At 31.9% G+C, this 27,442-nt stretch overlaps 2 protein-coding genes across 4 annotated transcripts in view; one reads left to right on the top strand and one right to left on the bottom strand.

Moving 5' to 3' along the window:
* The window catches only part of LOC123663321 (serine/threonine-protein phosphatase alpha-2 isoform), an 85,783-nt gene that overhangs the window by 41,471 nt on the left and 16,870 nt on the right, over window positions 1–27,442 (top strand). The gene's annotated exons all lie outside the window — the stretch shown is intronic.
* LOC123663322 lies at window positions 14,080–15,176 on the bottom strand. Its single transcript, XM_045598013.1, has one exon. It carries the CDS (start codon window positions 15,101–15,103, stop codon window positions 14,318–14,320), a length of 786 nt encoding a protein of 261 aa, XP_045453969.1. The 5' UTR covers window positions 15,104–15,176; the 3' UTR covers window positions 14,080–14,317.

The raw sequence follows: 27,442 nt of genomic DNA, 5'->3' as shown, positions 1-27,442 counted from the left end.
ACGAGTCTTAAATAAGACGGTTCGATTAAACTAATCGTGTAGCAAATAGTTTTAAGCCGTCGTTACTATTTAACTTCCTAATTTAACTAGTTAACATTTATTAAAGTTTAACTACGTGATATGATAACATGATAGCAGGTAGTATAATATGGAGGGTACTTGAGAAAAATAAGTCATATTCTTTTTTCAAATGTTTTTGTTTTAGTATAATAATAAATAATTATATATATATATATATATATATATATATATATATATATATATATATATATATATATATATATATATATATTAGTAACTTCAATATAAATATATATTTTTAATTTGAGTTATTGATCCCGTATTTTTCTTCGAATAGGTATAAACTAATAAGCAGTAAAGGCCTAGAGGGACATCAGTTAGACTAATTTTATCTTCGACGACGCGTTGACGCAGCGGTCACAGTACTGACTGTTGTGCTGGCGGTCGCGGGTTCGATACCTGCTCACAACAGATATTTGTATTGGCCAAAAAGATGTTTTTCGTGGTCTGGGCGTTTATGCTCATGTATTGTATGTGTTTCCGGACCTCCGACAAAGGAGAAAATCCTACTGGGGACCGTTGAGTGTGAAGCGTTTATTTATTTAATTATCTTGTCCGTTGGGCGTATGGTTTTCTACACTGTTAAGTCAACCTTCAAGGAAATTTTATGTATTTGCGGTTTAAATCTTCAAGTCAACCTGTCATTTATTTAGTTAATTTTCCTAATAATGGACTCAGTTTTATCAATAGCATTTCTTTAAAAGATTTTAAATATTGTAACTTGGACTTACATTTCCCGTTCGAAGGATCAAAAAATTTGAAAACGAAAAAGTTTGTAATACATTTCATAAAAATTTGTGTATTCGATTAAATCTACACGTGCTTAAATTACTTACAAAATTACTTTACGTCATAAAATTAACAATAACATTTAATTTTCTATTTTTCAAAATCTCTAAAAAAAATAAATTTTTATTATATACGTGAATATCAATACTTTGTTTACATAAATGTGATAAATCGCAAGTTATAAAAACGAATTTAATTATTACGCTACAAACTACTAACGTATCATTTCCTCATATCTAAGCAATCAACGCCTTTTTATTATTGCTACGACATCCTGCTTCGACGCAAACAGAACGGATATTACGCTATCATCGTGTTTATTTACATTCTGAAGTCATATTTAAAAAAAAATTACATATTAATTTTAACGCGATATATTTTAAATTAATTTTTTAAACTTTCACGGTTATTAGTAACACGCACACGTTTAATTGGAAGTACCCTACCATTTGCGCCGCGGTTACAATGTGACAAAACGTACAAAAACTTTAGCTCTGTTATGTAGGTTATTTATATTAGGAACTTTACAAGAAGATCTGATAAATAAATGTTTCGTGCGGTGAATCCGCGTATTATCATTACCCTAGTAAAGAATTGTAGCTTAATCTTATATATAACAAAATTCTCGTGTCACAATGTTAGTAAAAATACTCCTCCGAAACGGCTGGACCAATTTTTATGAAATTTTGTGTGCATATCGGGTAGGTCTGAGAATCGGCCAACATCTATTTTTCATATCCCTAAGCTACAAGGGGGGTGGATTAAGAGATTAATAACATATATGGCAAAACAACGTTTGCGAGGTCAGCTAGTATTCTATAATTTTTCTTACCACAAATTTACTTTGACGTCAGAATATTTTAATGTAATCCTTGTAAAAAAGGAGTACATTTTAGTAAATTTCTTTAAATGCGCTATCTTTAATCTTGTAGTTTGTAATCGACTTAAATATCATTTTAACTGAATTCCAAAAAAGAAGGAGGTTTTCAATTCGATTTTTCTTTATGTATGTTACTTCAGAACTAACTTTAACTGAGGTAGGGCACAGCAGGAATTTCCTGCTCAAAATATGGAGCAGCCCGACTGGGGTAGTACCTCGACCTTACAGAAGATCACAGCAAAATAATACTGTTTTCAAGCAGTATTGTGTTCCTGTTGGTGAGTAAGGTGACCAGAGCTCCTGGGGGGATTGGGGATTGGGTCGGCAACGCGCTTGCGATGCTTCTGGTGTTGCAGGCGTCTATAAGCTACGGTAATCGCTTACCATCAGGTGAGCCGTACGCTTGTTTGTTGACCTAGTGACATAAAAAAAAAAAAAAAAAAAAAACACTTGACTGGGTAGACACATTTCGATAGTTTTTTTTTTTTTTATTTATTCATCGAAAGGTGGTGCTTGTCATATATGGGCATTCCATTGGGCGTCCATTTAAATTTGATCGAGATCTGATGAGTATTTTTTGAGTAATCTTTGATAGCACGTATTTAATTGACTATTTAATGACTTTTTCGTCTACATACGCTGTATACTTGTCGATGGAATTTAAAACGGCTTTTTGTTCGTTTGAGAAGAAACGCGATTATTATACTAAAAGATTTTAAAAAAATCATATATCACCACTTGGTGATGGTCATGACTCTTTACTAGGCACCACGTTTAATATGTATAGCGATGTCCATTTGTTTTACTTGTGGTTGTGTCTTTTCACTCTTAAAATAATTATTTAAACGGTTTAGTAGTTTCTAATCACATAATCTAACAACCGTCTTTATCAACAATCGGTCTATTGAGTCTAAAATCAAATCGAAGGTCGAGTGAAATTCGATTACTTGCTAAGCTTGAGCGATTACAATTCAGCGTACTTCTCAACATCTCAGAGAATGGTAACTGGATTATGAACTGTTGATTCACGTTTTAATATTAACTATTATAGTAGATAATATTTATACGTATAATAAGATTTTTAACCGACTTCAAAAAAGGAGGTTACTCAATTCGACCGTATATATTTAAATATATTTTAATGTATGTTCGGGGATAACTTCGTCGTTTATGAACCGATTTTGATAATTCTTTTTTTGCTGGAAAGGAGATATCCTAAGTGTGGTGCCATGATAAGGAAACCAGGATCTGATGATGAGATCTCAGGGAAATCGAAGGAAACCCTCTAAAATCCGCATAACTTTTTACTGGCAGTACCGATTTTGATGAATTTTAATTTAATCGAAAGCCGATTACAACTTTACTCTAATCTTTGATAATGAGTATTTACTTTACTAATTTTTTGTCTACCTATCTTGTATTACTTGTCGACGTAATTAAAGTCGTTTTTTTTTCGTCTGCCAGCAAACAATTATTCTAATACATGTCTATATTATGATTATAAAAGTGGAGGTATGATATCGTTTCATTGTTTAACAAAAAGACTGCAATAAAATAACTGCTGTATTTTTAAAAATTTGTCTAATACAGTAATGGCGTCTTGTAATTCGTAGTATTTTAAAGTAAAGAATTTTTAAACATGTTTATTTCTAGGTTAAGTACTTATATTTTGGTAATTAGTGACTCGTGTCGACAATAAACCTTGTGCTGTTTATTTTATTAATTATGTGATAAAAATGTATCTACGTAATGTCAATTTTTTAGTACATACATAGTGCAAGGTTTCTAATCCTATAATTACAAGATGATTTTAAGAATATTTTAGATACTTTTTACTGAGGTAGGGAACTGCAGTAAACTGGGCTAGTATTCGACCTTACAGAATACCACAGCTAAGTAATACTGTTTTCAAAGCAGTATTGTGCGCCTTAAGGTGACCAGAACTGTTGGGGGGGTTGGTGATAGGGTTGGCAATGCGTTTGCGATGCTTCTGGTGTTGCAGGCGTCTATAAGCTACGGTTATAGCTTACCATCAGGTGAGCCGTACGCTTGTTTGCCGACCTAGTTATATAAAAAAGTACGAGATGCTTAGTACAAAACAACACAACAACAAATACATACAAGTATTTGTTAATAGTCACAAGAAAAATGCTCTATGGTATGATAAATAAAATGTATTTCTTCAGCTTATTATAATTTCATTAGTAATAAATATATCAATAAGTATTTTTCTACAAGTCATTGAAATATTGCACGCAGGCTTATAACTATTCTTAGTTCATGACCAATATCACGCCGTACTTATCCATTAAGAACTCTTAAATTTGATATGGCATAACAAAATGGCGAACAATTTTTTGTTCAAGTTCTATATAAAGTCCCCTCGATCCCCTTAATACTGAGCGGCCTCGGTAGGTTAATTCTGGTTTGCTTTTTTTTATCAGAAAATCTAGTATAGAATGATGAAATTGAAAATGAACTTCAAAGACCTCAGTAGTGATAATAAATCGGTTTATTCTGGGCATCTGTACTAATATTATAAAGGAAAGATTTGATTATTTGTTTTATTTCTGTTTTGTTATGAATAAACTGGACTACTTAAAAATTCTTTCACCGTTATTACTGTTATCACTGACTGACGTAGGCTATATTATAGCACTGGTTATTAATAAAATAAAAGATACGTAGACTACTGTTGAAAATATTTAAAGGTAAAATATTAAAATGAAAGATAGTAAAAGTAAATAAATATCAAAAGAATGACTAGAAACTGCATCTATTGGCTCCGAAATAGAAGGTTAAATTTGGAGATGATTTTATATTTTTTATTTGAAATTTTTAATTTATCTTCTTTGTTATATTTGATATCTATGAATACTAAAGGTCAAAGTTCGCAACACAGACATCTAGAGAATCTAATTTAAAAAAAATGCTTAGACAAGTAGTCTCGGGTATAAATAGTTGACGATGTTAGTTAGGATTCTCTACTGTAGTTAAATTACATGTACCTAATATTTTCTTTTATTCGAAAGTGTATGTTATTTAAGACTAGATGTTGCGTTTTCGCAATTACGACACCTGTCTGGTTTCACGTTTGCTGCTCTGCCATTTAAGACTTGTAGTCTGATGTTTTATTGTCTATATTGATTCGGTTTAGTTAAAAAATTATTAAAATTTTCAGGAATATGACTAGAGTATTATTCAATCTAATAACATTATTATCAAATAAATATAATGAGAATAAACGTCATAAACTTTTACGATTTTTTTCAATTGAACCTATAAACATCAGGCTGACTAAACTTTTGCATAACTTTATTTTCGTTTAGTAAGTCTGTCGGTAAAAGGCTACGCTTTTTTATTACAATTGTAACGGCGCACACAATGGCTTTTAGTTTTCAGCCAAAACCATTACGGAGTATTTTATGACGCTGAAACTAGCAGCCACTCTTTATATCTCTGCTTCTAAACAACAGATTGATTTGTAACTTTACACAAATTAGTATCGTTTGTTCATCTAACTATGGAAAAAAATCCAAAGGGTAAATACCACCCCTTCTATTTTTTTTTAAATTTAAAAACTAAAAAAGGAGGTTAATTCGATATAAAAGCTAAAAAATTAATGTTACTAAGCATAAAATAGGGTCAAAATTTGAAAACAAAGGTAATTGATAATAACAAGAAAGATTAGAAAAAAAAAAATTACTTTAATTTTTTTTTAATTTGGGATTTTTTCTAAGCAGACGATTAAATAAAATTTATTAAAGTTATCATATCTCGGCTCATAGACACTGCATTTTGTTGTAACTTTGCAGAAACCTTTTCTTTACTATCAAGAAAAGATAAGACAATTTTCAAAGCGGATACTCAACCCCTTCTATTTATTTTTTATTATTTTTTTTTCTCTAAGACAACGCCTATGTACCATTTCTTCAAATGTCTATATCTCTGCTCGTGGACACTACATTTTGTTGTAACTTCGTAGAAACCTTTATATTACTATCTAGAAACGATGATAAAAATTTCAAAAGGGATACTCAATCCCTTCTATTTTTTTTTTATTTTTTTTTCTCTAAGACAATGCCTATATACTACTTCTTTAAATGTCTATATCTCTGCTCGTGGACACTACATTTTGTTGTAACTTCGTTAAACCTTTCTGTTACTATGTAGAAACGATGATAAAAATTTCAAAAGGGATACTCAATCCCTTCTATTTTTTTTATTTTTTTTTTCTCTAAGACAATGCCTATATACTACTTCTTCAAATGTCTATATCTCTGCTCGTGGACACTACATTTTGTTGTAACTTCGTAGAAACCTTTCTATTACTGTCTAGAAACGATGATAAAATTTTCAAAAGGGATACTCAACCCTTTCTAATTTTTTTTAAATTTTTTTTTCTCTAAGACAATGCCTATGTACTACTTCTTCAAATGCCTATATCTCTGCTCGTGGACACTACATTTTATTGTAACTTCGCATAAACCTTTCTATTACTGTCTAGAAACGATGATAAAAATTTCAAAAGGGATACTCAACCCTTTCTAATTTTTTTTAAATTTTTTTTTCTCTAAGACAATGCCTATGTACTACTTCTTCAAATGCCTATATCTCTGCTCGTGGACACTACATTTTATTGTAACTTCGCAGAAACCTTTCTATTACTGTCTAGAAACGATGATAAAATTTTCAAAAGGGATACTCAATTCCTTCTATTTTTTTTTTTATTTTTTTTTTCTCTAAGACAAGGCCTATGTACTACTTCTTCAAATGTCTATATCTCTGCTCGTGGACACTACATTTTGTTGTAACTTCGTAGAAACCTTTCTATTACTGTCTAGAAACGATGATAAAAATTTCAAAAGGGATACTCAACCCTTTCTAATTTTTTTTAAATTTTTTTTCTCTAAGACAATGCCTATGTACTACTTCTTCAAATGCCTATATCTCTGCTCGTGGACACTACATTTTATTGTAACTTCGCATAAACCTTTCTATTACTGTCTAGAAACGATGATAAAATTTTCAAAAGGGATACTCAACCCTCTCTAATTTTTTTTATTTTTTTTTTTTCTCTAAGACAATGCCTATGTACCATTTCTTCAAATGTCTATATCTCTGCTCGTGGACACTACATTTTGTTGTAACTACGTAGAAACCTTTCTATTACTGTCTAGAAACGATGATAAAAATTTCAAAAGGGATACTCAACCCTTTCTAATTTTTTTTAAATTTTTTTTCTCTAAGACAATGCCTATGTACTACTTCTTCAAATGCCTATATCTCTGCTCGTGGACACTACATTTTATTGTAACTTCGCAGAAACCTTTCTATTACTGTCTAGAAACGATGATAAAATTTTCAAAAGGGATACTCAATCCCTTCTATTTTTTTTTATTTTTTTTTTTTCTCTAAGACAATGCCTATATACTACTTATTCAAATGTCTATATCTCTGCTCGTGGACACTACATTTTGTTGTAACTTCGCAGAAACCTTTCTGTTACTGTCTAGAAACGATGATAAAATTTTCAAAAGGGATACTCAATTCCTTCTATTTTTTTTTTATTTTTTTTTTCTCTAAGACAAGGCCTATGTACTACTTCTTCAAATGTCTATATCTCTGCTCGTGGACACTACATTTTGTTGTAACTACGTAGAAACCTTTCTATTACTGTCTAGAAACGATGATAAAAATTTCAAAAGGGATACTCAACCCTTTCTAATTTTTTTTAAATTTTTTTTCTCTAAGACAATGCCTATGTACTACTTCTTCAAATGCCTATATCTCTGCTCGTGGACACTACATTTTATTGTAACTTCGCAGAAACCTTTCTATTACTGTCTAGAAACGATGATAAAATTTTCAAAAGGGATACTCAATCCCTTCTATTTTTTTTTATTTTTTTTTTTTCTCTAAGACAATGCCTATATACTACTTATTCAAATGTCTATATCTCTGCTCGTGGACACTACATTTTGTTGTAACTTCGCAGAAACCTTTCTATTACTGTCTAGAAACGATGATAAAAATTTCAAAAGGGATACTCAACCCTTTCTAATTTTTTTTTTTTTCTCTAAGACAATGCCTATGTACTACTTCTTCAAATGCCTATATCTCTGCTCGTGGACACTACATTTTATTGTAACTTCGCATAAACCTTTCTATTACTGTCTAGAAACGATGATAAAATTTTCAAAAGGGATACTCAATTCCTTCTATTTTTTTTTTTATTTTTTTTTCTCTCTAAGACAATGCCTATATACTACTTTTTCAAATGTCTATATCTCTGCTCGTGGACACTACATTTTGTTGTAACTTCGTAGAAACCTTTATATTACTATCTAGAAACGATGATAAAAATTTTAAAAGGGATACTCAACCCCTTCTATTTTTTTTTTATTTTTTTTTTTCTCTAAGTCAATGCCTATATACTACTTCTTCAAATGTCTATATCTCTCTGCTCGTGGACACTACATTTTGTTGTAACTTCGCAGAAACCTTTCTGTTACTGTCTAGAAACGATGATAAAAATTTCAAAAAGGATACTCAATCCCTTCTATTTTTTTTTATTTTTTTTTCTCTAAGACAATGCCTATATACTACTTCTTCAAATGTCTATATCTCTGCTCGTGGACACTACATTTTGTTGTAACTTCGTAGAAACCTTTCTATTACTGTCTAGAAACGATGATAAAAATTTCAAAAGGGATACTCAACCCTTTCTAAATTTTTTTAAATTTTTTTTTTCTCTAAGACAATGCCTATGTACTACTTCTTCAAATGCCTATATCTCTGCTCGTGGACACTACATTTTATTGTAACTTCGCAGAAATCTTTCTGTTACTGTCTAAAAACGATGATAAAAATTTCAATAAGGATACTCAATCCCTTCTATTTTTTTTATTTATTTTTTTTCTCTAAGACAATGCCTACGTACTACTTCTTCAAATGCCTATATCTCTGCTCGTGGACACTACATTTTGTTGTAACTTCGCAGAAATCTTTCTTTTACTGTCTAGAAACGATGATAAAAATTTCAAAAGGGATACTCAATTCCTTCTATTTTTTTTTATTTTTTTTTCTCTAAGACAATGCCTATGTACCATTTCTTCAAATGTCTATATCTCTGCTCGTGGACACTACATTTGGTTGTAACTTCGCAGAAACCTTTCTGTTACTGTCTAGAAACGATGATAAAAATTTCAAAAGGGATACTCAATCCCTTCTATTTTTTTTATTTTTTTTTTCTCTAAGACAATGCCTATGTACTACTTCTTTAAATGTCTATGTCTCTGCTCGTGGACACTACATTTTGTTGTAACTTCGCAGAAACCTTTCTGTTACTATCTAGAAACGATGATAAAATTTTCAAAAGGGATACTCAATCCCTTCTATTTTTTTTTTTTTTTCTCTAAGACATTGCCTATATACTACTTCTTCAAATGTCTATATCTCTGCTCGTGGACACTACATTTTGTTGTAACTTCGTAGGAACCTTTCTGTTACTGTCTAGAAACGATGATAAAATTTTCAAAAGGGATACTCAATCCCTTCTATTTTTTTTTTATTTTTTTTTTCTCTAAGACTGCCTATATACTACTTCTTCAAATGTCTATATCTCTGCTCGTGGACACTACATTTTGTTGTAACTTCGTAGAAACCTTTCTATTACTGTCTAGAAACGATGATAAAAATTTCAAAAGGGATACTCAACCCTTTCTAATTTTTTTTTTTTCTCTAAGACAATGCCTATGTACTACTTCTTCAAATGCCTATATCTCTGCTCGTGGACACTACATTTTGTTGTAACTTCGCAGAAACCTTTCTATTACTGTCTAGAAACGATGATAAAATTTTCAAAAGGGATACTCAATCCCTTCTATTTTTTTTTATTTTTTTTTTCTCTAAGACATTGCCTATATACTACTTCTTCAAATGTCTATATCTCTGCTCGTGGACACTACATTTTGTTGTAACTTCGCAGAAACCTTTCTATTACTGTCTAGAAACGATGATAAAATTTTCAAAAGGGATACTCAATCCCTTCTATTTTTTTTTATTTTTTTTTTTCTCTAAGACATTGCCTATATACTACTTCTTCAAATGTCTATATCTCTGCTCGTGGACACTACATTTTGTTGTAACTTCGTAGAAACCTTTCTATTACTGTCTAGAAACGATGATAAAATTTTCAAAAGGGATACTCAATCTCTTCTATTTTTTTTTATTTTTTTTTTCTCTAAGACATTGCCTATATACTACTTCTTCAAATGTCTATATCTCTGCTCGTGGACACTACATATTGTTGTAACTTCGTAGAAACCTTTCTATTACTGTCTAGAAACGATGATAAAAATTTCAAAAGGGATACTCAACCCTCTCTAATTTTTTTTATTTTTTTTTTTTCTCTAAGACAATGCCTATGTACCATTTCTTCAAATGTCTATATCTCTGCTCGTGGACACTACATTTTGTTGTAACTACGTAGAAACCTTTCTATTACTGTCTAGAAACGATGATAAAAATTTCAAAAGGGATACTCAACCCTTTCTAATTTTTTTTAAATTTTTTTTCTCTAAGACAATGCTTATGTACTACTTCTTCAAATGCCTATATCTCTGCTCGTGGACACTACATTTTATTGTAACTTCGCATAAACCTTTCTATTACTGTCTAGAAACGATGATAAAATTTTCAAAAGGGATACTCAATTCCTTCTATTTTTTTTTTATTTTTTTTCTCTCTAAGACATTGCCTATATACTACTTCTTCAAATGTCTATATCTCTGCTCGTGGACACTACATTTTGTTGTAACTTCGTAGAAACCTTTATATTACTATCTAGAAACGATGATAAAAATTTTAAAAGGGATACTCAACCCCTTCTATTTTTTTTAATTTTTTTTTTCTCTAAGACAATGCCTATATACTACTTCTTCAAATGTCTATATCTCTGCTCGTGGACACTACATTTTATTGTAACTTCGCAAAAACCTTTCTGTTACTGTCTAGAAACGATGATAAAATTTTCAAAAGGGATACTCAATTCCTTCTATTTTTTTTTTTATTTTTTTTTTCTCTAAGACAAGGCCTATGTACTACTTCTTCAAATGTCTATATCTCTGCTCGTGGACACTACATTTTGTTGTAACTTCGTAGAAACCTTTCTATTACTGTCTAGAAACGATGATAAAAATTTCAAAAGGGATACTCAACCCTTTCTAATTTTTTTTAAATTTTTTTTCTCTAAGACAATGCCTATGTACTACTTCTTCAAATGCCTATATCTCTGCTCGTGGACACTACATTTTATTGTAACTTCGCATAAACCTTTCTATTACTGTCTAGAAACGATGATAAAATTTTCAAAAGGGATACTCAACCCTCTCTAATTTTTTTTATTTTTTTTTTTTCTCTAAGACAATGCCTATGTACCATTTCTTCAAATGTCTATATCTCTGCTCGTGGACACTACATTTTGTTGTAACTACGTAGAAACCTTTCTATTACTGTCTAGAAACGATGATAAAAATTTCAAAAGGGATACTCAATCCCTTCTATTTTAATTTTTAATTTTTTTTCTCTAAGACAATGCCTATATACTACTTCTTCAAATGCCTATATCTCTGCTCGTGGACACTACATTTTGTTGTAACTTCGTCGTCTATGAACGTCTAGATTCTAATATACCATGATCCAATAGAAAATGAATAGTGCTGTGTGGCTACGGCACCAAAGAATATAGCCACCCCCTCTCTTCCCGTGGGTGTCTTAAGAGGCGACTAAGGGATAACAAGGTTCCACTACCACCTTGGAACTGAAGATGCCGACCGATGGTGGGATAACGATCTAACCGCTGGCTTTGAAACACACAGGCCGAAGACGGGCAACAGCATCTTAGGTGCGACAAAGCCAGCCCTGTGGTCACCAATCCGCCTGCCCAGCGTGGTGACTATGGGCAACACACATGAGTTCACGCATTTTTAGCGTGAATTTGTGGAGGCCTATGTCCAGTAGTGGGACTGCAAAAGGCTGGAATAATTTCAAAAGGGATAGGGGATGATGATGATGATGATCCAATAAAAAGTAAACCTATCTCATTTCAAAACATCCTAAAATGAAACTTTACGCCAAGATCACAAAAGTGGCAAATAATAATTTTTTGTAAGATAAATGCACTCTGAATATCTGTGACATTACCCCATACAACAACCCGTAAAACACTGTGGAAATAACTAAAATATAGTAATCGAGAGGTATCAACGTCAGGCAGTTAACGAACTATTTTAACCGCAAATGCTGCGGACCTCAGTATATTGTCAGGGATAACAAATGAGAATTACGCTGAAGATTGAATACAAGTTACGTATGCTTACATGGTGAACATCCTGTTTTATATATGAATAATAGAGTTTGAAAAATTGTATTATTCCATAACTTCGAGTGAACATGCGGTTTATGATTGTTTGTTTAATTTTTTGCCTAATTTACAGCAATAATCTAGAGTGCTATCATATCCTTCAGGAGGCTGATCTTTTATGTACGTTATGTCATATCTTTTTTTTTTCATTATTTGTGTATACGAGATTTTTCAACATTTCTTCTGTAATTTTTTCGTGATTTATCTTTGGATCCAATTCATTGGCTTCCGCAAGAATCGTTGCAATTCTCTCACGAGCATTTTGGGCATCAAGCGAATTAAAACTTAAAGGTAAACCCGTACAAATGATATAAACCCATAAACATACATGAATTCCACAACTATTGCCATCATTTTGATGCGGTATGTCTTTAGGGGCATATATTTTCCATTTTTGTCGAGACAGATGCTCGCTTTTTCGTGTACTCATAAACCAATCGAGAATAGGGTCTAATCTATCACGAGATGGTGTGCGGTGCAGTGAATCTATTATAACTACATTCTGTCTATCAAAATCTACTATTATTAAAATCCAGTGTTCGTTTTTTATGTTTAAAGGTAATAGCCATATATTATATTTATTAAATTCATGATCTACGAGCCACTTATTAAAGCTACGTCTTATTTGTCTATTTATTATGCTAGAAGCTAAAATTGTGTCTATAAATATTATATTTTTGCCGTCTGTAATAGCTCTATTGGCAAAAATTGAAGAAAAACTATTTATGATGTTGTCACTTAACCATCTTCCTTTATTTAATGTCTGAAAATCTACCGTGTCAATAACATATCTATTTACGCAATTTTTTAAATTGGGAAATCCTTTCGGGAACTCATTTTCTGGTGAAAAAAAGTAATTAAACACTTTAGTGGTATTTACTTCTCTATAGTAATCTTCCTCATTTGACGACTTGTTGTCAATAACGTTAGAATTAGCTGCTTTAGCAAAAGTAAGGTTTCGAGGCTGATGAAAATGTAGGTTTCGAGCTTTCTTCCATATTTTGTTACGTCGCCATTTTTCTTGTGCTGTTTCGTCTATCTGTTTATTTGCATTGTTCTTTTGACGTTCCGTTTTTAAAGAATATTTTCTGTCGCGGATCTTTGCTGGAAGAAGTTCTGCTTGTCGGTAAATAAATCGCTGAATAGCTATATTATGTTCTCGGCCATAAACATATGTTTTCATTATCTTATGCCAGTTTTCTATTGCAGCGTTATTATCTCTAAGAATCTGGCACTGCTGCACTAAAACTGCAGACCATAGCGGGAAAAATGGAAACCATACATTTATTAAATATTCGATGATTTTAGGATAATAATACAGGTTTTGTGTTTTATTTATGCTACTAACTTCAAGGACACTATGGTAAATGTTGTGAAAATATTTATAATATAGCGAATCTTTTTGAAAATTACTTTCAAAGTCTTTGCTTTTTTCATAATCACTTTCGTTACTTATTAATAAATCGTCAAATTTAAATTTCACATTATTGTTGATATTATTCAAAAATGTATCAACAATTTCATAATTCATTAGTTTTTCGCGACATTTCTTAATTTCTTCTTGAGTAGGGAATGTTGCAAACAGAACGATACAATTTTTAAACAACTCTGCTGCTTCTCCTACTGACCGACAGTGAATTAAGTTAGCAGCCATTCGCATGGTCATTTCATATACCTCTGATTTACTTGATATTCCAAGTTTCTGTATTTTTCGTGCAAATGTTTTAATCATATGAGATGAACAAATATGGAGGATGGTCATACTATTGATTCTATTGTAATTATAATAAATAATATTGATGTATTCTATTAAGGACTGTTTCTTGCATTGCTTTGCTGCTTGTATTTACTAGTTTATTGTTCGTTGAAATGGTTGAAAAATGAAAGATATGAAAAGTTAATTATTCTGTATTGCAAATTACAAGATTACGCAAACACTTCGCACGACGAGAAGAAGTAAGGGAAAGAGGGTTTACATGTCAAATCACTGTCTTATATACCCAACGTTCTGTCACATCACTGATTGTCTATTGCACTCACAGTTTATATAGATAGTTCACACCGATAACCGATAATTAAGCATGGATCACACGATGTGAATCGTTATAGAGTTGCACCGCAATGAAAATGTGAGACGTTCCTTAACATACTCCCCCCGTTGAAGAATCCAGATTCTTCAACTCTGTGTCTTCATCGTCGAGTAACGGGCAGAGGCGAACCAGAGGACGGCGAAAACAACCCACCGTGGTCTGAACATCAGCAACACGAGGAATCCCATCTGGCCCTGGATATAGCCTGGTTACTCGTCCGGTGCTCCAGCATAACGGCGGCAGGGAATCTTCACTTATGAGCACCAAGTCTCCAACCTTTAGTTTAGCCTTGTTTGTTTTCCATTTTGTACGTATTTGTAGTTCGCAGATGTACTCCCTTTGCCACCTCAGCCAGAAATGTTGCCTGATTTGCTCGAGTCGTGCGTAGCGTTTCAATTGCGGTTCCTTTTCATTCTCCAAGGCGCGAGCCGGCAGAGCATTTAGTGGTCTTCCGATCAAGAAGTGCCCTGGGGAAAGGAAAAGGAAATCGTCAGGGGAAGTGGATAATGGGCACAAGGGACGACTATTCAAAATAGCCTCCACTTGTGCAAACAAAGTTAGAATTTCTTCAAAAGTTAAATGTGAATTTCCCATGACTCGTTTGATATGATACTTTGCCGATTTCACACCGGCCTCCCATATGCCGCCGAAGTGAGGAGAGTAAGATGGAGTGAAGTTAAATTTGATGTTTTGCTGAGCTGTAAATTCAGTTAACGCGATGTTTTGTGTATCGGTGAATTTACTGAGCTCCCTTGCCGCTCCTACAAAATTGCGTCCGTTATCAGAATAGATCTCAGCTGGTTTACCGCGGCGCGAAACAAATCTATGCAAAGTCATGATGAAGGCATCTTTAGAGAGGTCACTAACGGCCTCTAAGTGTAAACATTTAAAACGAAGGCAAATAAATAAACAAAGATAACATTTCATCAACCTGGCCCCGCGGCCTTTACGATTTACAATATAGAATGGTCCGGCCATGTCAGTTCCAACGGACTTGAAAGGGAAGTCAGGAGTAATGCGTTGTGAAGGCAATTTCCCCATTTTTGGCAACAATGTATTACCCTGCACTCGTCGACAACGCACACAATTACGAACGGTAGAACGTGCTAATAATCTACCCCTAATTGGCCAAACTGTTTGCCTAATTGTAGCCAGCAGCAGTTGAGGACCGGCATGCATATTACGAATGTGTTCATATCTAAATAATAATTTACACAAATGATGTGATGAATCTAAAAGTATTGGATGAATTTTATCATAGGAATAGTTAGAAGTATCTAGACGTCCGCCAACTCGCAATAACTTATCCTCGTCAATATAAGGTGATAAATTTAAAATTTTAGATTTAGAATTTAATTGTTTATTATTACGTAAGATTTTGTATTCTACAGAAAAACTTTGTTGCTGAGCTATTAAACATAATGATTTAAAAGCTTCATTTAGTTCATCGACAGTTAATATACCAGAGAGCCTATTCTTGCGATTTTTTAAATTGTTTATAAACCGAATGACGTATGCCATTGTTCTTTGTAATCTGTTGAAGTTAGAAAACCGCTCAAAATCAATAATAGGCTCTGAGATCACTACTGTGGCTGTGAATTTTACATCGGGTAAATTGATGTTGTCACAAGATTTTAATACGGGCCACTCATTCTGATCTTCTGTCAAGAATGCTGGTCCGTGCCACCACAAATCTGAATTCTGCAACTGAATCAAAGTAGTAGCTCGTGAGATTAAATCAGCAGGATTCTGATCGGTTGGTACATAGCGCCATGAAGATAATTTGGTATTTTCCTGAATTTCCCCTACTCTATTAGCCACAAAGGTTTTTAGCCTAGTTGAGTCACTACTGAGCCATCCCAGAACAACACTAGAATCAGACCAATAAGTGACAGAATTAGGAGTGAATCTAACAGAATTTAGAACAGCCTTGCCTAAACGACTTGAAAGTAAAGCGGCGCATAGTTCCAATCGAGGAATTGAAACAGGCTTTAAGGGGGCTACCTTTGATTTTGAACACAGAAGCTTCACTTCAATGCGATTATTTGAAGACATAACCCTAGTATAGACACAAGCACCATAGCCAACCAATGAAGCATCACTAAAACAATGAATATCAATAATTTGTGGTGACTCAATAAGAACAAATCTAGGAATTTGAAAATTAGAAATTGATAGCAAATCTTTAGAAAAATCTCTCCAAGCGTTTTCAATGTCTATTGGTACTGGTTGATCCCAATCGGATTTAAGCTTCCATAATTTTTGTAACATAAGTTTTGGCTGCATGATGTATGGGCTTAATAAACCAAGTGGGTCAAAAATTTTAAATGCATCCGACATGATGCTTCTCTTTGTAATGGTATTTCTTGAAGGAGGAATATTGATTGGAAAATTTAACATGTCATTATTTGGATTCCAACCTAAGCCTAGAGTACTTGAAGCCTCACTTAACATAAAATTTTCTTGCAAATTTAGATTACAATTCTCAAAAATAGAACACAGATTACTTTTGTATTTACGTAATTTAAAACAACCCTTATTTAATTCTTGTGCAATTGAATTTTGAATATAATTTAGCTCTTCGATATCATTAGAACCAGTTATGAGGTCATCGACATAAAAATCCTTTTGTATAATGTTTTTAATAAGACTATCGTCGCATTCATCTCCTATCTGCCATAGACATCGCGTGCTTAAATAGCTGGCACTTGCGGTACCGTAAGTGACAGTATTTAGCTGCATTGTTTTGATTGGTAAAGACTCGTCCTCTCTCCATAAAATCAGCTGTAAATTTCTGTCGTCTGGATTGACCTCTATTTGGCGATACATCTTCTCGATATCTCCGGTCAACAGGTATTTGTATGTTCTAGCTCGAATTAGTATGGAGAAAAGAGAATCCTGTATGTTAGGTCCAATCATTAGCAAATCATTAATTGAGAAACCAGAAGAAGAAGAAGCGGAACCATCAAATACGACCCTAAGTTTAGTAGATTCGCTGGATGTTTTAAAGACAGCATGATGGCATAAAAAATAAGAGGGATCTGGTAAAGCAACTGTAGCTTCCGACAGATGGCCTAAACTTTGGTATTCTTTCATGAATTGTATGTATTGAGTTTTCAATGAAATATTTTTTCTAAAACGTTTTTCTAGATTAAACAATCGCCTTTTTGCCAAATTATATGTGTCACCTAGACAATCAGGTGAATCGCGTAGTGGAAGCCTGACACTAAACCTGCCAGAAGGAAGCCGTGAAGTGTGAGACCGAAAATGGTTCTCACAGGCTAATTCTGCTTCACTTAAAATTGTTTTTTGGGGAAGCTCCTCTAGCTCCCAAAATTTTGTTAGTAAATTGTCGACCTTGCTTTCATTTGGGAGGTTGTCATTGATAACTGAATGATTGCACATTACTTGTTTAGCTTGATAAGAAATAGGACCACCAATCAACCAACCGAAACTGGAATATTGTAGTATAGGCTTGTTTGCACCTAAAGAAATACGGTCGTTTTTCATGAGTCGCCAGAAGAGATCGGCTCCTATGAGAATATCAATAGGAGCTGGCTGATTGAAATCGGGGTCAGCTAAACGCAAATGCGATGGTATGTTTAATTGTTGTATGTTTATAGGTGCCTTAGGCAGATTCCCAGTCAGCCTACTAAGCACAAGACAATTTAATTTAGTCTTATAATTATTGTAAATGGATTTTAATTGGATCACACAGCTTTCTTTGATTTGGTTATCTGAGTGACCGATACCAATGACGTTAATAGAAATTGGATTTGAATTGATTGAAAGTTTTTGTTGAAGAGATTTTGTAATGAAGGACGACTGACTGCCTGAATCCAACAAGGCCCGTACTTTAAGAGGCTCTTTAGTGATTGGATTCAAAATGTATACTTGGGCAGTAGACAATAAAACTTGATTTGAATTTTTGTTTGAAAAGTTTACTACAGTTTCAGAGACCTCGCCAGAGGCACTGTTGACCTTTGGTGCGTCAACTGGATGCAATAGAGTATTGTGTCGTTTCTTACACATTTTGCATGGCCCTAATCGACATTCGACTAAAGAGTGACCCTGCCTTAAACAATTAATACATAATTTGTACTTCGAAACATCGTTTAATTTGTCCTTTCTGGACTTTGATTTGAATAATTGGCAATCATAAATCCTATGATTTTGATTGCAGACAACACACTTAGACAAAGTGCTATTGTCGTTTTGATTAGTAGTAATAAATGAATTTGAAATTGGTCGATCACGCTTAATATGATGATTATAATGATAATTGACAGGCCTTGAATGTTGCATTTTACTATTATTATTTGTTGAAATGTTATTATGAAAACTAGAACCTTGATCATTCCTATTGTGACGCGTACATTCAAGAACATAAGCCCTATCAATCAAAAACTTATTGAATTCGGATAAACTAGGGATTTCACCTAAACTATTGCGTAGCTCTTCCCATTTGACAAGTGTTTGCGTATCGAGTTTAGATGAAACCAAATATATAATTAACGTGTCCCAGTGATCAGTAGGCTGACCTAGGTTAGCTAGAGCACGTAAATTTTTTGAAACATGATCGACTAAAGAGCGTAATGAAGTGTCCGATTCGCGGTTTATTTTTTCAATATTGAATAATGATTTAATATGATAATTTACAAGTAATCTTTTGTTATTGTAACGTTCATAAAGTAATTGATAAGCGCTATTATAGTTGGCTGCGGAAACCTCAATGTTTGAAATTACCCGAGCTGCATCGCCTTCCAAATAAGAAATTAAATAATGAAATTTTTGAATCAATGAAATGCGACTATTGTTGTGAACTAAATTATTAAAAGTATCTCGAAATTCTAACCAACGGAAGAACGAACCATCAAACTTTGCAATTTGTATTTGCGGCAAGGTTATACAATTTTCATTATTATGATCGCGACCACATTGAGCATCTTGGAATAAGGACTCACGGCGTCTCTTATCCTGTTCTAAATTCTTTAATTCATTTTGTTCTTCAATGATATTTTTTGCCATCGCGGTACATAATATGAAATCCTGCTCAATGCGTTCACGCTCATCGAGCTCTTCGTCTAAATTGTCAGCATTTATCAGTTCAATTTGAGTTTGCAGCTCATCGTATTTAGCGGACAGATTCTCAAAGCGACTGAGCTTCAGTGAAAGCTCAGCGACTTCGATACCCGTCAGTTGAGATTGCCTTGTAATCTTGTCTAAATAGTTTTTGAATTTAGTAATTTGTCCCTTTATGGAACTGCGCTTTACAATTAAAACCTTTATCCCGGATTCTTTGTTCATAGTTGATACTGAAGGTTCGGACATTGTGAAAAATATAGATAGAAAATATTTTAGAAAATATGTAATTATTGAAAATAGAAAACTGTATGAACTAGAATAATACTAAAATTATTTGTATATGAATATGAATAATACTAAAGTTATTTGAATACGAACTGGATTAATACTAAAATTGTTTGAATATGAACAGGATTAATACTAAAATTGTTTGAATATGAACTGGATTAATACTAAAGTTGTTTGAATATGAATATGACTATGAACTAGAATAATATAAACTACTATTGAATTTAAGTTAATTAATTACAAGACACCTCAAAAAGAAAGAAAATAAAATGAAATGATGCAAATGTCTTAGCTGAAGCTCCTCAATCGACGACACATAGAAGACCGGCGCGGAGCGGCAAGACAAGATGGCCGAAGCCCCAACCACGTGGTGCGCCTCACGTACCGCAACGCTGAAATAGTCGGCCGAATCGTCTAAGCATCGCACAGTAAATAGGATTGAGGCTCAATATTGCCTTTAGAATTGAATTAATTTTGAAATGAATTGAATTATGTTGTTAAGTTAATGTTATTAAAAAAAAATAAAAAATTTGATGCTGTTGACTCGAAATCTAATATAATAAAATATTAAGTTTAATTTGTACTAAGTAATGGAATTTAGAAAAGTTAAATGTAATTGAATTGAATGAAGTATTGAATAAACATTTGTAATAATGTATGGAAAACATTTGTATTAAGTGTGACACACCTTGAAATAAAAATAAAAATCTGAAGCGGTTAAACTAGTAATATAAAACATTAAATTTAATTTAAAGTAAATTTGGAAAATAATATGCAAGTAAATTAAAAACTACTGTTATAAAATATTAAATTTAATGTCTTAATGAAAGAAATTTGGAATAAGAAGTTATTGTGAAATATTAATTTTAATGCATTGATGAAAGAAATTTAGAGGTTAAGTTGAAAAATATTATTGTAAATTTGTATTAAATGAAGAAATTCGAACAAGAAAATTGAATATAAGAACACATGTTTGTTGAATGTAGTACGGCAATTAAGAAATTAAACCAAAAATAATTGTAAATTTGCAATAGCAGAATGCTAATTTTGAAATATAAATGGAAATATGAAAAAAGGAAATATAAATTTAGGAGATTAGGATGGATTAGGATTTAGGATCGGTAATCATGATTGTTAAAAATAAGGAAAAATAATTTGGAAAAAGGTTAGGATCGATTAGGATTGATTAGGATTGGGGATCATGGTTATGTAGGGCACTTATCTTATCATGGTTGCGAGGTGAGGCTTGAACCGCGTCACTGCTCGGCACAAGATGTCGGCCATGTGTTCCGGTGATCCTGGGTTGATTTTGAAGTCTTTTGTTCGGGCGCCAAATGTTTCTTGCATTGCTTTGCTGCTTGTATTTACTAGTTTATTGTTCGTTGAAATGGTTGAAAAATGAAAGATATGAAAAGTTAATTATTCTGTATTGCAAATTACAAGATTACGCAAACACTTCGCACGACGAGAAGAAGTAAGGGAAAGAGGGTTTACATGTCAAATCACTGTCTTATATACCCAACGTTCTGTCACATCACTGATTGTCTATTGCACTCACAGTTTATATAGATAGTTCACACCGATAACCGATAATTAAGCATGGATCACACGATGTGAATCGTTATAGAGTTGCACCGCAATGAAAATGTGAGACGTTCCTTAACAAGGACATTTTATTAATGGCTTGTGATGTAGCTTGTAATATAGCCATACTAAAATCTGTTTCAATTTTTGTTATCAGAGGTATCCGTGTAGACATTTTTTTTAATGCCAAACACACTATACTTAAAAAGTAAGAGATGTAAGGCACAGAATGAGCTTCACTTATGAATTCTGCTACGGGAAAAGGGCTATACTCTTTATTGTCGCTACCACGTAGTATTAATGAATAATAATAAATGCACTTACAGTTGTTGTCTGGTTTCTTTATTAAAGATCCAGTGGCATCAATATAACAGAATGTATAATTCTTTTCATCTAAAAGTACTTTTAATTGTAGTTCCGTAAATAATATAACATAAAAAGGTTTTAATGATACACACTGAATAAAATTATTAAAATATCGCCCGTTCCACATTTCCTCATATTTTTCTTCCAGTTGAATAATAGCGTCCGTCCAGTTTTTAGATAGCTTGCAGCTCCAACGTTCTTCAGATGACATCTTGTGAAGAAGCGTTAATGATAAAGCGTTATTCATGTTACCATATTTTAACATGTCTTCTTCGACCTCATTTAACATCGATAATTTTTTTTCTATAGGCCAACACGTCTTTAATTCTTTTTTAATCAGTTCCCGTCGAGAACCTGTTACAAACCGACGATGTATTTCATTTTTGTGATAAATTGGCTTATCACGAAAAACTTGTATCCTTATTTCTCGAAATGGTAGAATAGGTTCATATGATATGAATGTATAATTATTGACACAAGCCGAATGTTTACAAAAACCGACAGCTCGAAAAAATTGTTTATTATTTTTCGATGCTTTTATACTGCATTTATGCCATCTAATGCTTAAAACACATTTTTTGTAAACTTTATTAAATTCATCATTGAAATCATCAGTCCAACCTTTTAGTAATGTTTTTTTTCCAGACCAATTTTTTCGCCAAAAACTTTCAGGAAGTAACAAAGAAATGTCAGCTATTGCAACTTTCTCGTGACTTTCTGTTAAAGCTGTTATAAGGGGGTTTTTTTGAACTTCTGTAATTTCTTTAAAATCCTTTGTTTCTTGATCATCAAACAGAGGGACATTGTGACCCGAAGAAATTCGCGAAAAAATGCTAGTTTTAATTAATTCAAAGTTTTTCCGTAGTCGGTAATAACATTGTCTTTTCCTTTTAGATATTGACGTCGCATCACATAGTTTAGGAAACATTTTTTTTACTATTTTTACCCAAATACCATCATTACTTTTATAAGACGTTTTCAATAATTCCATTAACATACTACTAACATCATTGACATTATTAAAGTTATTTTCTGCAATGATTGCCTCTATAAAAATGTCGTTGGTAAAAGTATTTTTAGGAAACATTGTTAATTATAAATTTAAAGTAACAATCGAAAAAGATTTTTATATCGCTAATTTAGCTTTAGAAGACAACAAGAACCAATCAATTAACTTTAATAGATAATTATAAAGGTATATATATACAATTGAAATGAATAACAATATTTGACGTGTAATCTAATTAAAAAAAGCAAAATATTTTTGTAATTATTTCAAAATAAAAATAATCTAAAACTTCAAATTTTATGCTTATGTGCTTTATTATTGCAGTTTTAAAGAGCTAGAAAAGTTAGGCAATATTTTCCAGTATAAACTATGCAATAAATATTTAAAGTTAAAAAAATGAAAATAAATTCAAATTTACACTAAATCTTAGAATCTAAACGATTGTTTAACATAGCAAATAATACACTTTAAATAATAATCAAATAAAATTAATTAAAACCTCCTCTTTATAACAACAAAAAACAACAAAAACAATAACAACTAAAGAAACTATTCTAACAAATATGTTTAAAAATTCAGATCGTTTAAGTAAGAAAACTTAAAACGAAAATGTTTTATTTTATTTTATTTAGAGAGTAAATAAAATAAATTATAAACTTGAAAAAAGGAAAAATAGGATATAAATTACAATTAACAAACGAAAATTAACGAAATCCTATATATCTATAAGTCAACTATCATATTTTATTTCACTAGAATTATAAATAATAATCAAATAAAATTAATTAAAACCTACTCTTTATAACAACAAAAAACAACAAAAACAATAACAACTAAAGAAACTATTCTAACAAATATGTTTAAAAATTCAGATCGTTTAAGTAAGAAAACTTAAAACGAAAATGTTTTATTTTATTTTATTTAGAGAGTAAATAAAATAAATTATAAACTTGAAAAAAGGAAAAAAAGGATATAAATTACAATTAACAGACGAAAATTAACGAAATCCTATATATCTATAAGTAAACTATCATAATTTATTTCACTAGAATTATAATAATGAATGAATTTGCGAGAGAAAGCGTATTCATACTTTTAATAGCGCACGCTTTCATTAGTTTAGACAGTGATATTATTATTGAAACTTGAGTCGTTATTGTAACCTTGACCCTACGAACACGTGCCGATAGTTCATGCATTTACTTTTTACCTACGAAAGATGCGTCGATTGCGGCGAAAGACGATTGGTGTTTTTGTTTTGAATGTATCTATGACTTTTTTTTATTATTATTTTAAATGATACATGTATTTATATATGAATCTACTTGCAATTTTTTTTCTCGTCAAGCTTTGACGCTTCGAGACGCGTTTGTTTTATAATTAAATAGTATTATGATAAAAAAAAACATGGTAATTACAAAATTAAGGTTTCTACGAAGTTACAACAAAATGTAGTGTCCACGAGCAGAGATATGGACATTTGAAAAAATAGTACATAGGCATTGTATTAGATTTAAAAAAAAAATAGAAGGGGTTGAGTATCCCTTTTGAAATTTTTATCATCGTTTCTAGATAGTAATAGAAAGGTTTCTGCGAAGTTACAACAAAATGTAGTGTCCACGAGCAGAGATATAGACATTTGAATAAATGGTACATAGGCATTGTCTTAGAGAAAAAAAAAAATAAAAAAAAAATAGAAGGAATTGAGTATCCCTTTTGAAAATTTTATCATCGTTTCTAGACAGTAACAGAAAGGTTTCTGCGAAGTTACAACAAAATGTAGTGTCCACGAGCAGAGATATAGACATTTAAAGAAGTAGTACATAGGCATTGTCTTAGAGAAAAAAAAAAATAAAAAAAATAGAAGGGATTGAGTATCCCTTTTGAAATTTTTATCATCGTTTCTAGACAGTAACAGAAAGGTTTCTGCGAAGTTACAACCAAATGTAGTGTCCACGAGCAGAGATATAGACATTTGAAGAAGTAGTACATAGGCATTGTCTTAGAGAAAAAAAAATTTAAAAAAAATTAGAAAGGGTTGAGTATCCCTTTTGAAATTTTTATCATCGTTTCTAGACAGTAATAGAAAGGTTCCTACGAAGTTACAACAAAATGTAGTGTCCACGAGCAGAGATATAGGCATTTGAAGAAGTAGTACGTAGGCATTGTCTTAGAGAAAAAAAATAAATAAAAAAAATAGAAGGGATTGAGTATCCTTATTGAAATTTTTATCATCGTTTTTAGACAGTAACAGAAAGATTTCTGCGAAGTTACAACAAAATGTAGTGTCTACGAGCAGAGATATAGGCATTTGAAGAAGTAGTACATAGGCATTGTCTTAGAGAAAAAAAAAATTAAAAAAATTAGAAAGGGTTGAGTATCCCTTTTGAAATTTTTATCATCGTTTCTAGACAGTAATAGAAAGGTTCCTACGAAGTTACAACAAAATGTAGTGTCCACGAGCAGAGATATAGACATTTGAAGAAGTAGTACATAGGCATTGTCTTAGAGAAAAAAAAAATTAAAAAAAATTAGAAAGGGTTGAGTATCCCTTTTGAAATTTTTATCATCGTTTCTAGACAGTAATAGAAAGGTTCCTACGAAGTTACAACAAAATGTAGTGTCCACGAGCAGAGATATAGGCATTTGAAGAAGTAGTACGTAGGCATTGTCTTAGAGAAAAAAAATAAATAAAAAAAATAGAAGGGATTGAGTATCCTTATTGAAATTTTTATCATCGTTTTTAGACAGTAACAGAAAGATTTCTGCGAAGTTACAACAAAATGTAGTGTCTACGAGCAGAGATATAGGCATTTGAAGAAGTAGTACATAGGCATTGTCTTAGAGAAAAAAAAAATTAAAAAAATTAGAAAGGGTTGAGTATCCCTTTTGAAATTTTTATCATCGTTTCTACACAGTAATAGAAAGGTTCCTACGAAGTTACAACAAAATGTAGTGTCCACGAGCAGAGATATAGACATTTGAAGAAGTAGTATATAGGCAATGTCTTAGAGAAAAAAAAAAAAAAATAGAAGGGATTGAGTATCCCTTTTGAAAATTTTATCATCGTTTCTAGATAGTAACAGAAAGGTTTCTGCGAAGTTACAACAAAATGTAGTGTCCACGAGCAGAGATATAGACATTTAAAGAAGTAGTACATAGGCATTGTCTTAGAGAAAAAAAAAATAAAAAAAATAGAAGGGATTGAGTATCCCTTTTGAAATTTTTATCATCGTTTCTAGACAGTAACAGAAAGGTTTCTGCGAAGTTACAACCAAATGTAGTGTCCACGAGCAGAGATATAGACATTTGAAGAAATGGTACATAGGCATTGTCTTAGAGAAAAAAAAATAAAAAAAAATAGAAGGAATTGAGTATCCCTTTTGAAATTTTTATCATCGTTTCTAGACAGTAAAAGAAAGATTTCTGCGAAGTTACAACAAAATGTAGTGTCCACGAGCAGAGATATAGGCATTTGAAGAAGTAGTACATAGGCATTGTCTTCGAGAAAAAAAAATTTAAAAAAAATTAGAAAGGGTGGAGTATCCCTTTTGAAATTTTTATCATCGTTTCTAAACAGTAATAGAAAGGTTTCTACGAAGTTACAACAAAATGTAGTGTCCACGAGCAGAGATATAGATATTTGAAGAAGTAGTACATAGGCATTGTCTTAGAGAAAAAAAAATTTCAAAAAATTAGAAAGGGTTGAGTATCCCTTTTGAAATTTTTATCATCGTTTCTAGACAGTAATAGAAAGGTTTCTACGAAGTTACAACAAAATGTAGTGTCCACGAGCAGAGATATAGGCATTTGAAGAAGTAGTACATAGGCATTGTCTTAGAGAAAAAAAAAATAAAAAAAATAGAAGGGATTGAGTATCCCTTTTGAAATTTTTATCATCGTTTCTAGATAGTAATAGAAAGGTTTCTGCGAAGTTACAACAAAATGTAGTGTCCACGAGCAGAGATATAGACATTTGAAGAAGTAGTATATAGGCATTGTCTTAGAGAAAAAAAAATTAAAAAAAAATAGAAGGGGTTGAGTATCCCTTTTAAAATTTTTATCATCGTTTCTAGATAGTAATATAAAGGTTTCTGCGAAGTTACAACAAAATGTAGTGTCCACGAGCAGAGATATAGACATTTGAAGAAATGGTACATAGGCATTGTCTTAGAGAAAAAAAAATTAAAAAAAATTAGAAAGGGTTGAGTATCCCTTTTGAAATTTTTATCATCGTTTCTAGACAGTAATAGAAAGGTTCCTACGAAGTTACAACAAAATGTAGTGTCCACGAGCAGAGATATAGACATTTGAAGAAGTAGTATATAGGCAATGTCTTAGAGAAAAAAAAAAAAAAAAATAGAAGGGATTGAGTATCCCTTTTGAAATTTTTATCATCGTTTCTAGACAGTAACAGAAAGGTTTCTGCGAAGTTACAACAAAATGTAGTGTCCACGAGCAGAGATATAGACATTTGAAGAAATGGTACATAGGCATTGTCTTAGAGAAAAAAAAAATAAAAAAAAATAGAAGGAATTGAGTATCCTTTTTGAAATTTTTATCATCGTTTCTAGACAGTAAAAGAAAGGTTTCTGCGAAGTTACAACAAAATGTAGTGTCCACGAGCTGAGATATAGACATTTGAAGAAGTAGTACATAGGCATTGTCTTAGAGAAAAAAAAAATTAAAAAAAATTAGAAAGGGTTGAGTATCCCTTTTGAAATTTTTATCATCGTTTCTAGACAGTAATAGAAAGGTTTCTACGAAGTTACAACAAAATGTAGTGTCCACGAACAGAGATATAGGCATTTGAAGAAGTAGTACATAGGCATTGTTTTAGAGAA

Source organism: Melitaea cinxia, chromosome 20 (assembly GCF_905220565.1).
Source record: "Melitaea cinxia chromosome 20, ilMelCinx1.1, whole genome shotgun sequence".
In the NCBI taxonomy this organism is placed as follows: domain Eukaryota; kingdom Metazoa; phylum Arthropoda; class Insecta; order Lepidoptera; family Nymphalidae; genus Melitaea; species Melitaea cinxia.
This window is presented reverse-complemented; position numbering and strand designations above follow the sequence as displayed.